Source organism: Tenrec ecaudatus, chromosome 6 (genome assembly GCF_050624435.1).
Source record: "Tenrec ecaudatus isolate mTenEca1 chromosome 6, mTenEca1.hap1, whole genome shotgun sequence".
NCBI classification, from domain to species: domain Eukaryota; kingdom Metazoa; phylum Chordata; class Mammalia; order Afrosoricida; family Tenrecidae; genus Tenrec; species Tenrec ecaudatus.
Window position 1 is genome coordinate 131253965 of NC_134535.1, and position 15415 is coordinate 131269379.

At 52.2% G+C, this 15415-nt stretch overlaps 1 protein-coding gene across 1 annotated transcript in view; it reads right to left on the reverse strand.

The window, feature by feature from the left end:
* TEAD4 (TEA domain transcription factor 4) overlaps window positions 1–15415 on the reverse strand; it is an 87936-nt gene that overhangs the window by 67662 nt on the left and 4859 nt on the right. Inside the window, exon 2 of the mRNA XM_075553386.1 lies at window positions 13662–14271. Within this exon, the coding sequence (XP_075409501.1) occupies window positions 13662–14271 (610 nt within the window). The remainder of the gene's footprint in view (window positions 1–13661; window positions 14272–15415) is intronic.

The following is a 15415-nucleotide window of genomic DNA, read 5'->3' on the forward strand; positions in this document are numbered from 1 at the left end:
GAAACTAGGCCGTGTAAGTGGATGAAACCCAGGCTGGGCACCGGCTTTGTTTTTCTGGATGGGCCCGGCCAGTCTGATCCATCAGCTACTAAGAGTGGGCCCAGAACAGCAGGCCAGCCAGGGAAGATTCTCAGCAAACCAAGATGCCTACCCGTACCTCTTACTCCAAACTGTGTTCTCTGCCAGGTGCTACGCCAGGTGTGGGATTTCCTGAAATGCCCTTGTTTCTTCCAGTCTGTTTTCACAGGCCATTCTCTAGGCACCTCCTGGACCACCAGCCTGTCCCTCCTCGTCCCCCGCCCACACTTATCCTTGAAGACAGACCAAGGTTCAGACATCAAGCTCTTACCTCATATTTCGAGTCTCTCATACTCATCATCTTTTGGGGGGAGGTTTTCTCCAAGAAACTCATACATCACATTCTTGTATTCAACATAACTGTCAAACCAAACGATCGAAAATCAAACCAAAACAAAAGGCAAAAGAGTCGAACAGATACTTCACCGAAGATAGAGGCATGGCAAACAACCACATGAAATAGGATGCTCACCATCAACAGTCGATAGGGAAAGTGCAAAATCAAAGCCAGTGAGGTTCCACACATATCAGAATGGTTTGAGGGGGGGGAGGGAAGAGATGATAATACCAAGTGACGGTGACAATATGAAGCAAAGGATGCTTTCATACTTGGCTAATGAGATGCCAAATTGTGTACTCAGATCAATAGTTTCTTAAAGCCTCTACTATACATGTACCGTATGGCTTCACAACCCACTCGTGTCTGTATTTTCCCGAGAAACGAAAGCAGCTTGTTCACACGAAAGCCTACACGCAAATGTTTACAGCAGCTTTATTCCCAACCAATAAAAGCTGGAGGGACCCCAAAAGTCCTTCACCCCAGGAATAGATAAACAACCCATGCTACAGTCACGTAATGGAACACAGCACAACCTGGAAAAGAACACACTGTGGGCACAGGCAAAATCTTGAGTGGGTCTCAAAGGCCACATGATGAGTGAAAGAAGCCAGACCTCAAAATCTGCATACTGGATGACTCCATTTATTATTCCCCGTGAGATTCTGAAAGAGGCAAGGTTATAAGGCACGAGGAACAGATCAGGATTCCCAGGTGTGTTAGGCAGGGTTCCCTAGAGAAACAAAACCAGGACACTTATGATTCTTTCTGTCTATCTATCTATCTATCTATCTATCTATCTATCTATCTATCTATCTATCTATCTATCTAGATTTATAAAGCACGAAGGAATTTAACAGCTAATTAGTCCAGCAGTACAGAGGGGCTCAGTTCAACTCACTTCTGTGGAACAGTTAATATACTGGAAGTCCTTCAACTCATGAGGGCTGCTGGGTCCAAGGTCAAGGAAGCAGACAGCTGAATCTTCGCTCAGGCAAGACAGGCAGAGTATGGCCACAGGCACCAAACAGCCAGCAGGTCACCAATAGTCAGCAGCTTAGGAGCTTATCAAAGCAGGCCTGGATGGGAAATCGAACTCAAACTATGCAAGATGACAGGATCCACCAGCCTCAAGCTCAGGCAATGTATACACCAGCAGCATGGTGAAACAAGACTCCAAGGAACCTCAAGCTCCAGTGGTATGATCCATGGGTTGGCTGTCCCACAGGTAGTGTAGCTCACAAGTTGAGGTGGAGAACTAGCTAAGGCAGCCACACGCTGGTCCAATCACCAGAGAGCAAGAGAACTCAAGAGGCAGGTTTTGCCGAGCAAACTGTGACCTGATTAATCCCAAATGCTCCTATTGGCCATGTTGGCACAATAAACCTACCTATCACACCAGGGAAGTGAAGAAGAGTAAGAGACAGTGCCACAATAAGGAGGGATTAACCACAACAGGCAACAGCACAAAGGGAATTTGGTGGGGTTGAGGTACTCTATCTTGACTGTGGAGATGAATACATAACTCTATGCATCTGTCTAAAGTCACAAAATTATATACCCTAAAAAGTAAATTTTACTATATATAAAATAAAATTTAAAAATTAAGTTCTCTTTCCTCTGCCGGAAGGCCCAGATCAAATGTACCGCTTTCATAGGGCCCAGTGATTTCCCCCTCTAATCAGTTCAAGACTACAGTTCTTGAATGACCTTGTTTCCCCCACTAGGGAGGTGGGGCTCCTCCTCAGTTATCCCTCCCTCTCTTTCAGGCAGCAAGCAGGGTTTCTATCCCTCCCCATCTTCAAGGCAGCTCCAGCACCACCTCCTGCGAGAAGTCCTTCTTGACTCCTCCCAGCTTCAGGTGACGAATCACCTTGACAAGGCACCTCCGGCAACACTTGTTTGTGCCTCTAATTACCCATCTTTCCTTCGGCAGGTTGGTACCCTTCCTGCGAACAGTCTGTCCCTGATCGGCATTGTCATGCCCTGAAGGATAGAGACCAGGCTTTCTCCTGCACACTCCCTGCAACAGCATCTAGCACCACGCCAGGCAGATGGTGGGTGCTTTGTGACTGTGGTGGCCTGGCTGAGGGCAGATGCAGCTGTGTGGACAGGAGAGCTGGCAGGGCTCAGTAGGGGGGAGGGGGTTATCAGAGCCGCCCAAGCACCTTTCCTTCTTCTCTTGCGCAAGCAGGGCCACGATTGCTCAAACATCCCGGGGCTGGAAGTGGCCCCACCTCCCATTCCAACGTTAGGTCATCCGATGCGCAAAGGAGCATTTCTCAGGATGCTGTGCTTCCTGCGTGTCACCCAGAGCAGCCCCAAACCCCCAGCAGGCAGAGACGGCCACCTGTCCCTGCTTCAGCGTGCTGTCGTGCCTCCCTCCCAGGAAGCAGAGCCCCTGTGGAACAATCACAGATCAAGTTCATCTGGCCTGAAGGCAGAGCTACCAGGGAACAAACAGCCCAGCACAGGGCCCCCTGTGAAGGGGTCTTACCCAGCACGAATGGAGGCTCTGTTGAAGAGGCTCCTGCTTATCTGGGATGGAAGGACCACCTGTAGGCTGAGGCGCCCTAGTGGGGCACTGGGTTAAAGAGCTCAGGTGCTAAAGGAAAGGTCGGCAGTTGGGACCCCTCAGGCACTGCACAAGAAAGAAGGATAGTCTGTTTCTGTAAAGACTGCCCGCCTTGGAAACCCTGTGGGGCAGTTCTATTGTCCTACAGGGTCACCATGAGTCAGGGCTTGACTGATGGCTGAGGGTGGGTTGGGCACTTTTAGTGGGTCATTTATTTAACAAACACTTCTGTGGCACTTTGCATGTGCCAGGCGCATCAGCCCAATCATTGGCCTCAAGGAGGTAGTAGGTTAACACGGCGGCGGTTGCACAGCCTTGACTCCAACAACGATTGTGAGGCTCACACTGGACCAGGCAGTGTCTCCTCCTGTTGTACATCCGGTCCCTGTGAGTGGCAGGCATCCCGACAACCTGAAGACTGGCATTCCTGACTCAAGACCTAGTTGCATTTATCCTGCCAATGGATAAATCCACAAATGGATAAATCCACATTAATGGAATAAGTAGGAAAACCATGACTAGCCAAACAACACAGACACCACTTTGCAAACTTCAGTACCCATTTATAAAAAGAATATTTGTAAAGTTCTTAATAATGAGGAATCAAAAGAAACTTACCTAATCTAATTAAACAAAAACCTACCACAAACTTCCTGCTTACAGGGGAAACATTGGGAAGCATTGTCTTTGAGATCAAGCCCAAAACAATGCTTGTCATTGCTTTTAATTAACGTTCTACTTGAGTCTTGGCAAATGCAGGAAGGCAAGGAAAAGAAATGGGGTAAGAACTGAGAGGTAAGAAATAAAATGACCATGTTTTCTGTGAGGGCGGAAGCAGAAAATCTGAAAAAATCTGCAGATACAGAAATGACAAGAGAGGTGTAGCAATTTTGTGGAATACAAAATTAATGTACAAAACTCAACTGTAGTTCCAAATATGAAATAAAAAAAAAAAAAGACTGTCATTCCCAGTGGTCACAGAAGAGAACAGACTCACAGCAGTTTGATGAACGGGTCACCACCCAGTGAAGAGGGGCAGAGCAGGTATGCTGTCCCAGGACCCCAACTAGCAGGAAGGCTACCCGGTCCGTACAATGACCACTTGCCCATGTGACTAATTCTAACTGAGGCATGATGCTAGGTGTAAACTTAAGAACCTTCAAACCATGCCTGTTTTCATCCATCCATCCCAATCCCGTGTGCTGTTCCATTCACAAGGGCTCTCCTGACTTTCATCCTTAGGGAAGCAGACCAGGCCTTCCTTCCCAGGACCTGCTCCTGGATGGGTTCAAACCGCCATCCCTACGGTTAAAGAGTCGGGAGCAAACTGTCTGAACCACCTGGGACCTCAGAGTATAAACCACACATTGGACTTCAAATACTTAGTATGGAAACAATGTAAACTATCTCATTTGTATCTTAAAAGTGTTTACAAGCTAAAGTGGTGATATTTTAGATATATTATATTAAATAAAATGTATTTTAAAAATTAAAATAAGATGTACGAGGTGGTAGCCCCCCAAAAAACAGATGTGATGTGCAGGATAGTGCATTTGGAGTTCTTTCTACCATGTTGAACTCTGAATCGAGCTTTCTATTTAGAGGTTCTGAAAAGATTACGCAATAGTGTGTGCGGCAAAAAAGGCCTGATTTGTGGCAGATGGGGGACTGACTTTGCCACCACGACAATGCACCTGCTCACGCAGCCATCTCAGTGTGCCAGTTTTGGGCGAAAAATAGCATGCCTCTCTTGCCCCACACACCTGACCTGGGACCCTGAGACTTCTTTCTGTGTCCCTGCATGCAGACAGCAATTTGACAACGTAGAAGAAGGGAAGGGAAAAAACGAGGGAGGTGCTGTCAGCCATCCAGACAGATGAGTTTGAAACATGTTTCCAAGAATGGCATCACAGTTTTGACGAATGTATTCATTGTCAGGGAGGGTACTTTGAAGGTGATAAAGCTGTTTTGTAAAAAAAAAAAAAAAAAGTATATACATAGCTCTGGAAAAAAATTCTGTTTGTATTTTGGGGGGGGCACGGTTCCTCCTTATACTTTGCTAGATCTGGAAGCCCTGGTGGTGCTGTGGCTTAAAGCACTGGGCTGCTAACCGTAACATCCATGGTTCAAACCCACCACAGCCCCTCTTCTCAGGGCAGAAATGAGGCTGTCTGTTCCTGAAGTGACTTGCAGTCCCAGAAACCCTACTCTGTCCCACTGGCTCACTGTGGGCCAGAATCACCTGGATGGCAGTGGGCATTTTTATGAATAGATGGTAAGTACAGGTGAACATGTGTCACATCCCATCCTACATTGTTTCTTTCCATTTTTTTAAATGAGGTTGACAATGTAACAATTGTTGAGGACGGCGCGGGCCAGGCAGGGCTTCCGAGGGGAAACCACTTCGATGGTACCCGACAACAAACTACACACCTAGTACACAATTAAAACATCACTCATTTAGAGTTCGGTGGGTATTCTGTTAACAACAAACAAACAAACACCAGCAAGCCAGATCATCTGAATATCATCTGTAGCTTGCATCGGTCCTGACTCTGCCCGGCTCTGTGCTGGTGTCACCTGCCCAGGCCCAGCCTGGCCTGTCTCCTACAGCCTGTCAGATGGTGAGGGTAGGTACTGACACCAAACATCCCCCTGCTGCCCACCTCCCACCGCACTCCACCCAACCTGACCTCCAGCCGGAACCCCAGAGTGGTGGCAGCTCAGGTCACGTGGCACAGCCCCACAGGGTCTATGCTCACTCGCAGCCACCCCTGTGGGTGTCTGGGACTGTCACTGGGTACAGAAGCCCAGTCTTTCTCCTTCAGAGCTGCTGGTGGTTTCCAACTGCCGACCACACGGTCACAGCCCAACCACGAGTAACCAGCACACCGCCGGGGCTCAGCCTTCAAACCCAGGGTGGCTCCCAATGTAGCTGAGCATCAGGGAGCGGAGAGAGCTAGGATTAGGGAGTGTCTGAGTGCAGGCAGGGCCTCACCACTGGCCCGCACAAGCTCAGTGCTCCATGACGCTGACCGAGGGATGAGCCAGTCGCACCTGGGTTCACACTCTATGTCCGGTCTTAATGTCTGCTTAACTTTTTCCCTTCTGCGTTGTGGCGACGAAAACACACAACACAACCAAGCCCTGTTCCACAAGGCTGCTGTGAAAACAAATTGAGATGAAGCAGCAGAAACATCCAACATAAAGCCCCACGTCGGACAGGCGCTTGAGAAATGTCAGCTTCCTTAAAGCAGGAGGGCTTCCCTCGCCCCTCCATGAATTGATAGTAAATCCCACCCTTTTCCACACCACATGATTGAGATTCTGAACGTAAAGCACAGGATGTTACATTTAAATCTATTAGGTTTTATCTTGAAACAAAGATAAATGTGCAATACTATTCAATGTCAAGTAATTTTTAATGGCTACAAATTGAAAAACACCTGGATGTCCAGTGGGGTGTGCAGCAAAACAGAAAAATATATTTTATAATGCAATACTACTCAGGACCTAAAAAAGTGAGTTTTTAAATTATCTTTATAACATGGGCTATAATTTTATCAAGATCAGTTGAGAGTGGGGAACCAGATAGTATCTAATTGCAATTACCTTAACACATACAGATTTTCATGAACACCAATCTGGAGGGAAATGTACCAAAACATTAACCAGACTGATCCCCAACTTGTGGTATTGTGTACTATTTTTTCTTCTTCTTCATGGAATTCCTTACTTGTCAAGTTTCCTACCATCACCAGACATTAAGAGTTAGGGGTGGGCTGGCATTGCCGGATGTGTAGATGGGCGCGGTACGGTTGCCACACCGTGCGCCAGCGCCTAACCACTCGACCGGCCCCACTCCTAGGCACTGCTGACTGGGGTGGCCTCTCTGCTGCACCCGGAACCTTGGCCATTCTGTGGGCGCCCTGAATCTCCACGTCTCGGGGAGTCAAGCTCAAGTCCCAATCTGCGCTTGCACTCTAGTTAGTGCCTCACCCACCAACTCTCCCAGACATGCATTCCCCAGCCCTAAGTGGGTCTGAGCACCCAAGGTACTGGAGCAGAACTTTCCTTTCCATCCTCGGCAATTCCTTGGTGTCCCACTTCTCCAGACACGATCTGGGGTAATCAATCATTGGCCAGATGTCTTCAGCACCTGAGTCCCCAGCCTTTAAAAACGAAGCACTCAAAGACAAAGATTTTCGAAATCTGGGTCTCAGAGGGGTCCGCACAACAACCTTATTTGGAGCCGTGAATCCAGAGCTTTTCATTAAACCTAACAAGCTGGTGATGGCTTTTGGACTGATAACCCTCTCACTTTGTGTGGCTTATATTGGTTACCCGCATGCAACGCAAGAGAATAGAAAGGCGCTCTACGGAGCGATTGACAGTGAGGCACACAAGTGTGTGAGGAGAACAGCTAAGTGGGATTGCCAGTACTCCAGAGTCCACTACCACCTGCAGAATCTTCAAATGAAAGGCTTTGGGAGTGCACGATTCTGGTTCTTGTTCCAGAACAGTTTATTGAGGAAAGAAGGTAGCAGCTGCAACCAGACTATGGCAGTGAATTTGCCCTTCCCAAGCTGTAGCCACCATCCTTTTCTTACGAAAAGAGCTTCCCAATGTTTCTCTTTATTAAGTTGTCTTATTAAAGTGCCAGGAGAAGGGGGGGGGGGAGGAGTGGAAAAAAACTTTATTTAAATTTCATCTTTCTACTTAATTTCAGCATTCTAGTCCATTGAGATGTTTTTGAATCCAGTTCTGTCATCCAATACGTTTTCTAGGTCATGTTATGTCAGGGGGCTTTGCCTCTCCCGGGTTGTGTGGCAGAACTACTAACCACCGCCCCTCTTTCCTGCCATAGAAACAAAGCTAGAGAGCTCTGTGGTGGTCACTCCCGCAGGGGGACTTGCGGCTCAGCCATTGGTACCCACCTACAAACCCAGGACCACCTGGATTCCTTAGGTACCCCCAGAGAACCATCAGACACAAAACACTCCACCCAATAAAGATTCTCCTTTCAAGACTTAATAGAAGGAACCTGTGTTGGCCACCAGGGACCTCAACTTCCTTTCTTAAGTCCCCACAGACCATTAGTTCAAACATCTAAACTAGAATTTGGCTGCAGTGAATAAAAAGCTCAGCAGCGGTCATTTCTAAGATTTCCACCATGAGAGCAGTGTGTGTGGGCTCTATCCTCACCCCCCAGGGTTCCTCCAAGATCCAGTTATTTTTTGAGCTTCTTTCCAGACCCCCAAACCGGACCTACAGGAAATCTGGCAACAGGAGCTCGTGAACAGCAGTCAATAGGGTCTGCCTTTCACTTCTCCCCCTCCCGTGGTCTGTCAGAACCCTGGTGGTGCAAGGGTTAAACTAACAGACCTGTTGGAGGGTTGGGTCCATCCAGTGGCTCTGCAGGAGCCAAACTCAGACTCCAAACTCACTTCTGACTCATGGCGATCCTACAGGACAGAGTAGACATGCCCCTATAGTAAGGTGACCAGACATCCCACTCTGGCGGGACAGTCCCGATTTTTAACAATTTTTCCCCACGGCCCGTGGCGTTTTAAAAAGTCCCAATTCTTGGAAAGAATGCACGACAAGCTAGGGTATACGGTTTTCGGCTGCCATGTGGCTATTTCGCCAGGATATGAGTTTTATCAATGGTGTCCTGCTTTACCGATGTGAAAATCTGGTCACCTTATCATATAGGTTTCAGATGCTGTAAATCTGTATGAGAGTAGAAAGCTTCATCTTTCTCCCAGGGAGCAACTGGTGGTTTCAAACTGCCCATCTTGTGGTTAGCAGCCCAATGTGGAACAAGGTATGCCTCCAGGGTTCCATCCTTTAAAGATTACACCCTAGAAAACCCTATGGGGTAGTTCTACTGTGTCACATGGGGCCACTCTGAGTTGGAATCACTGGACAGTACCTAGCAACAACCACCCTAACAGAAATGAAGGTGAGACAGTGCCCTGTCTTCTGAGAACATTCCACCAACTGCCTCAGCAGGAACTGGCTTGTGGGTGAGACTGTGGGTCGGCCATCTCTCTGTGTAGTCCGGCTGCGCCAGGCCTGCTGACTCCCCACCCAGAGCTCTGCCCGAGCACTGCCCGACTTCACCTCCCCAGTCAACTATGACACAAGGCCAAGTGCCAAGGTGCAGCGCTGCCAGGAAGAAACAAAACTAGCCTCGATCCAGGGCAGGCCGATTCCCACAGACATCTGAGGGGTGCGAAGGGAAGATGCATGGTTCTGGCAGGGGTGAGCTTGGCAGGAGGGCGGCTGGCAGACACCACCGTGCCTCTGCTGGTGAAACAAATGGAAGGCACAGCCAAATAATGGGCTCGGGTTTCGCTCTGAGTCAACAGCCCCCTTCCAGGAGAGCCCCACCCCAAAGGCCCATCCTGTGTGTCATCAGCCCCTCCCCAGTGCCCTTTACACTGCCCCCAACCCTCTGCTCTTCCCCGAGGCCGGATATGCAATCCCATCCCCCAGGAGGGTCACCCCTGCCTCAGCACAGCTCCCATTTCCTGCGCCTGGTGACTCCTCTGAAGTCTATTGTTCCCACTAGTCTGGGTCAAAGGAAGCTGAGTCCCCACCCTTGGGGTCCGCCGGCCTGCCTGCCCACAACCTCCTCAGCTGGTGTGCCCTCCAGGGAGGCAGCCCATCCTCCCACCTTGCCTCCTACTTGAAAGGCGGGAGGATGTGGGCATGGAGTTCTGGTGGAAACTTTCCCATCAAAGATCCAGCCCCGACTAGGGGAAGGGGCAATACAGAAGGCTCTGGGGCCATGGCTCACACAGGTGCTGACTCCAATCTCCTCGGTATGTCGATGAAAAAGTCAATGCAAAACTGGCATTGGAGCACACAGGAGTTGGCGATTCTGTGCTCCCGAATGATAAAGCCCTGCCCCCACCTCCACCTGGGCCCCTGGGCTGGAAGAAAGTAGCAGGGAAGGGGGGTGGGGGGAAGAGCAGCTGTTCAGCTCCAATTTCAGAGCTTTAAAGGGAGCTGGCGTCCCAACCTCTGCCAACAAAGGGTCATGGGGGGGCAAAGGAAGACAGGCAAGGTAATGACACCCTCACCCAACTGCGGCAAGCCACAGGAAAGGCAGAGGGCCAAGGCTGGTGGCCAGCGGCCCTCGGGACTGCTTTGTGGCAGTCACCAACAGAGGACTCCAGAGAGGAAGCCACAGGAGGTTGTGACACCGGGATCCCAGGAGCTCTCTCTCAAGACAGATCCGTCACAAGCAGGCTGGCCAATGAGGAGGAAGGAGGGTGGGTTTTTAAAGACCTCCCAAGGAGCACTTATTAAAGACTCACTGCCAATGATCTCGAGTCATAGCGACCACATAGGATGGGGCAGAACTGCCCCTGTAGACATCTGAGACCACATCTCTACTGGAGGGCCCATAACTCTTTACAGGAGGACTGGCTGGTGGTTTTGAACTGTCAACCTCGAGGTTACCAGACCGACACCTAACCCATTATACCACAGGAGCACCTAGAACAGCGGTTCTCAACCTGTGGATCTAGACCCCTTTTGGGGGGGGGGGTCAAATGACCCTTTCATAGGGATCGCCCGATTCATAACAGTAGCAAAATGGCAGTGATGAAGTAGTAACGAAAATAATGTTATGGTTGGGAGTCACCACCACGTGAGGAACTGTATGAAAGGGTCGCGGCATTGGGAAAGTTGAGAACCACTGACCCAGAAGGACCACTTACAGGCTTGGCATTCTCATAATCCACAGGAAAGCGGTTCTGTTCCCTAGAAGTTGTGCACTCTCTGCTGGGACTGCTGGAGTTTTCCCTGCCTTACTTAGGCCACAAGATGGGAAGTAAGGGCCAAGTCAGACTATGCCCGCCTCTCTGAGGTCCACAGAGTCTGAGGTCCACAGAGCCGGATCACAAGGCAGAGTGAAAAAGAGGACAGGTTCTACCCCAGCTCTGCCACTCACTAGCAAGCCCCTCTCCCTCTAGCAATGAATAGCTTCCCTATCTCCAAAATGAAGGGTTTGGCCCTGACCCTAGAGTGCCCAGTTTCTCACACACACACACACACACACACACACACACACACACACGAGTTACCTGGTTTCCTAATGAAGAACATAGCACAGGACCTGGCCCATCGTGATGCTCAAGTCACACACATCCGCTAAATAAACAGATGAATGGCAAGAGCAAGGTTTATCCAGAGCGTCCAGAGAAACACAATTTCCAACCCTGGGCGCCTGCTTAGGAATCACAGGGTATGCCTACTGCTCCTTAGGATGTGCCAAGTCCTGGGCCAGCGCTTGGCAGGCATCGAATTTTCACAGACTTACTAGACGGATATCACTACCCCCACTCCATATGACTTACCAGGATCCCGAGTACTGCTAAGAGCTTAAAAGCACTAAGGGGCTGTCAGGATGTACACCCAGAACTGTCTAACCCATGCGCAGGCTCCCTTGCCTCACGCCTGGCCTGAGCAAGTGAGAGCCAGGGGAGCTCCCTGGGGAATTTCTGCATCCTTCAGGGCAGGGTGGATGAAAGCACAGAAAAGCCCACCCCTTCCTTCCAAAGACACAGCTGCAACACTGGGTTGTGGGACGGAAGAAAAGAAGTCTCATAGCAGATCCACCTGTGCCGCACCCCTCCCACCTGCTATGTCACTCCTGCCAGTCAATCTCCTGGGCACAGTGGCTCTTGCACGGGCCCCTGGGAAATGTTTCCAATGGCAAAGACCCCACAGGGCGAGAGAACATCTCTACCACAAAGCAGAAACGATGAGGAAAACCAAGATCCTGGACCCAGAAGTTTCCCCCAGCAACGCCAAGATAGCCCAGACCCCCCATTTGGCCTGCACCAAGCATGCCTCTCAGCACCTCCCCATCCAACAAACTGTAAAGGAAGCGGCTCCTGTCATTGGATTGCCTGCTGAGCTCCAAGGATAGTTGGAGCAACCGGACTGGGAACCTAACAGCACTGTCTCCACCAATCTCAGGATTCAAAATAGTCTCCCTAAAACATTCCCAACTCTCCCTTCAGCACACAACCTGATCCATAGCTTAACAGGCAAAGATCTCAACACCCCAGCTGGTTCTCCAACGGTCCCGGTCAAAGCTCAGAATCTACTCTCCCTCAGACCGATGGCTGCCTGGAAGAGGCAGAGGTGGGCAGCTTCCTGCCGTCTCTGCCCAGCGCGGCAGAAAGGAGCTTTGAGCGGTGCGCTCCAAGTACAGTCAAATCGACTCTGACCCATGGTTGGGCAGAGTTAGAATCGTCCGATCCAGAACCGACACCCCCACTGAGAAATGCACACCTGCTCTCAGGACAGCAGCTCCTTCCTCAATAAGAAGTATATATACACACTGCCAAGGGTGCTCAACACAAACACTCCTGCTGGAAGGCGCGGTGAGCCAGGTGCAAACAGCACCCTCACACACCCTGGGCAGACCCGCAGCCAGGGACACCCACCCCTCAGTCTGATTGGAAGCCCCGCTGACAGGGCACATGTGCTCAGAGGCAGCTCCTTGGGTTGGCAGCTTTTTTTAAAGCTGGGATTCAATACGTATAACATATCGTCCCATCATGCCGTCAAGCAGAATTGTACACTTGCCACCATAGTCCGTTTCCAGACGTTCCCTCTCTACATGAGGTGCTGTAGCGTCGAGGGCTCTGCCACCTCGATCCGCTGGTCCCCATCACAGGACACGACAAGCTTCTCGACCACGGGGGGAGGCACCTAACAGGGGACCCCGTTTCAAAACAGCCAATCTGCTTTCAAAAACCACTACACCTACCTGCAGAACTCCTCACTTGCCCAAAGAAAACGGGGTGCGGGTGCTAGGTTTCTTTTATCTCCGGATGCCGGCAGACTCCGAGGACTCCCCTGAAGCCCACGACCCGCCGGGTGGCCCACATCCCTTCTACCATCCTGAGCCGCGCCGCCTCCACGTGCCTCGCCCTCTCTCCAGTCTCCTCCCTGGAGAGTGCTTCAGGCACCAGCCCCAGATGCCTGAGAACCCCGCGATCGTCCCGCTGCACCCCACGCCCCAGACTTACCGGTCCCAGGGTGCGGGACGGTGAGGTGGGTGCGCTAAGGCCGTGGCAAGGAGCTCGCCCGGAGCACCGACTCTTTCTGCCTCGGCTCTGCGGAGGTCCCGGGAGGCGGGCGCTGCCACTGCGGGGACGGCAGAGGGTCAGCGGCGAGGAGGGGACGGGCCGGCCGCGGGCTCGGGAAGCGCAGCGGCGCGGCGACCGCGCACCCCCGGAGCGGGCGGCCCGAGCGAAGTTGGCCGCAGCCGGGGACCCGGTGCGCCGAGCGGAGCGGAGCGACGAGAGTTTTCCCAGAACGGGACCGACGGGAAAACACGGGAGGTCCCTATTCCTGGCGGAGTGAGTCAACCGGGAGAGAGGAAGGGAGCGCGGCCGGGGAGGCGGGGAGAGGGACCCGGCGCTGGGCGGGCGGAAGGCAGCGCAGCGGGCAGAGCGCGCGCCGGGGCAGCCGGGAAGAGAAGAGGGGGCCGGACCGGCGCGGGCGGAGCGCACTGCTCCACGGCGGGAACGGGGAGCGAGCGGCGGGGTGGAGGGAGCCCCCCGGAGCACGCGGGCACGCGGGGCAGCGGCGAGCGCGGGCCGGCGGGGGAAGTGGCGCGGCCGGGCGGGCGCCACTCACCTGGAGCGGGGACGCGGCTGCCGGGCGGCGCGAGCTCGGGGAGCTGCGGGCCCTCCCCACCCGCCGGCCTGTAGTTTGGAAGGAGGCAGCCTGGAATGCGCGGAATGAGGGCTGGTATGAGATGCGCGCAGCTGAGGAGGACGGGCGGGAGTGGCGGCCGCGCCACCGGCCCCTGGGGGCGGAGCCTGGGCCGCGCGGGCGGGGGGGCCGGGCCGGGCCCGAGGGGCGGGGCCAGCGGGGGAGGGCGGGCCGCGGGGCCCCCAGCTGGGACCTCACTCTCGGGGTCCAGCTCCAGCGTTCCCGGTCCTCCTGCTTTCCTTTTGAGCTCTCCGCTCCGACTTTTTTTTTTTGTTTCCCCCCCTTTATCCTCAAGCCCCACCCCTATTCCATAACCTCCCGGCCGAGCCTCCAACCGCCTCTCCTTGGAGCTGCAGATCCTCCTCCGAAGCCGGGCTAGGAGCGCCCGGTGCACGGGCGGGGCCCGGGCCACCAGCCGGCTGCCTGCGCGCTCCACTAGTCCTGCGCGCAGGAAGGGCTGCTCCCTTCCCCGCGGCCCCCACCGAAGGACGTTCGTTGGTCGGGGGAACCAGGAAGCAGGAACTCCCGGGCTCTGTTCCCGGATCCAAGGCTAGTGCCGGGCGCCTGCCCTCCCCGGCGTTGGCCCTTGCAGTTCTAGGCGGCGTGGATGCACTGCGCCAACCGGACGGGCGACTGGCGACGGACGTTAAGCCACTTGGAGGAAAGGACGTGCTGTGTGAAGTCCTGCGTCTAGGCACTTTCGGGACTCGCTAACTCCAGGAATCCTCAGCCAACGTTTATTATTACGTGCGCGAGCCAGATGTTATGATCAGGATGAGACCCCAGCGCCCACCCTCAGAACCGGTCCTTGAGCTGAGAAGACTCCGTATATAGAAGAGTATACAGCAGGCGCCTGGGTTTTAAACACGTGCCAAATGAGGCTCTCGTGGGGAAAGGCGTGTTGGGGTGTTGTTACATGGAGCCCTTGTTTGGAACTGTGTGTTACCCTGGTGCAGTTCTATCCTCCACCTTGTTTGCAGACCTGAAATCAAAGGACTTCTGACTTAAAAAAAAACAACAAAAACAGCCCAATCTCTTAAAGGAGCATTATCACTTAACTCGGTACTGCAGTGAGCATCGCTCTAGATCTTATCTCTTCCCAACCAGAAACTTCCCTGAAGAACAGGGGAAATGTTGGACTATCTTCTCTTTCGCACAGCCCCTGAAAGTGAGGTTGCCTGAAGTGAGCGGTGCACCGGTATGTAGAATACATAGAAAACCAAAAATTAAAAATGTAGCCAAGTTGTTACCAAGAGAGGAGCTCCAAAGGTGTCTTGAGGAATGAGAGCATCGTTGGACTCCAGTTGTGTCTTTGCAGGAAGCCCTCTCTTACTGAGAGCCCTCATTCTGGGACACTTAGTAAATAATGAGTCACCTCACTGCTTGGCCACACCTCATACACATGAGAAGGTTGCAATATAGGACAATATATAGCCACCAAATGGAGTCTAGCTATTTAATTCAGCCATTAATCCCCTTTCTGCTGACTCTGAGCATCATGCTAAGAGCAGGGGCCAGATGAGAAGACAGACAATGTTACCAAGTTCCAGGGGTAACTTTTCATCCAGCTCCGGAGGAACACATGAGATGGGCAAGTTGGGTGTGGGAAACACATTCAAGTCGAATGGAAAAAACTATCAATGCCGGCAAGTCAATTCTGACCCTATAGCAACCTA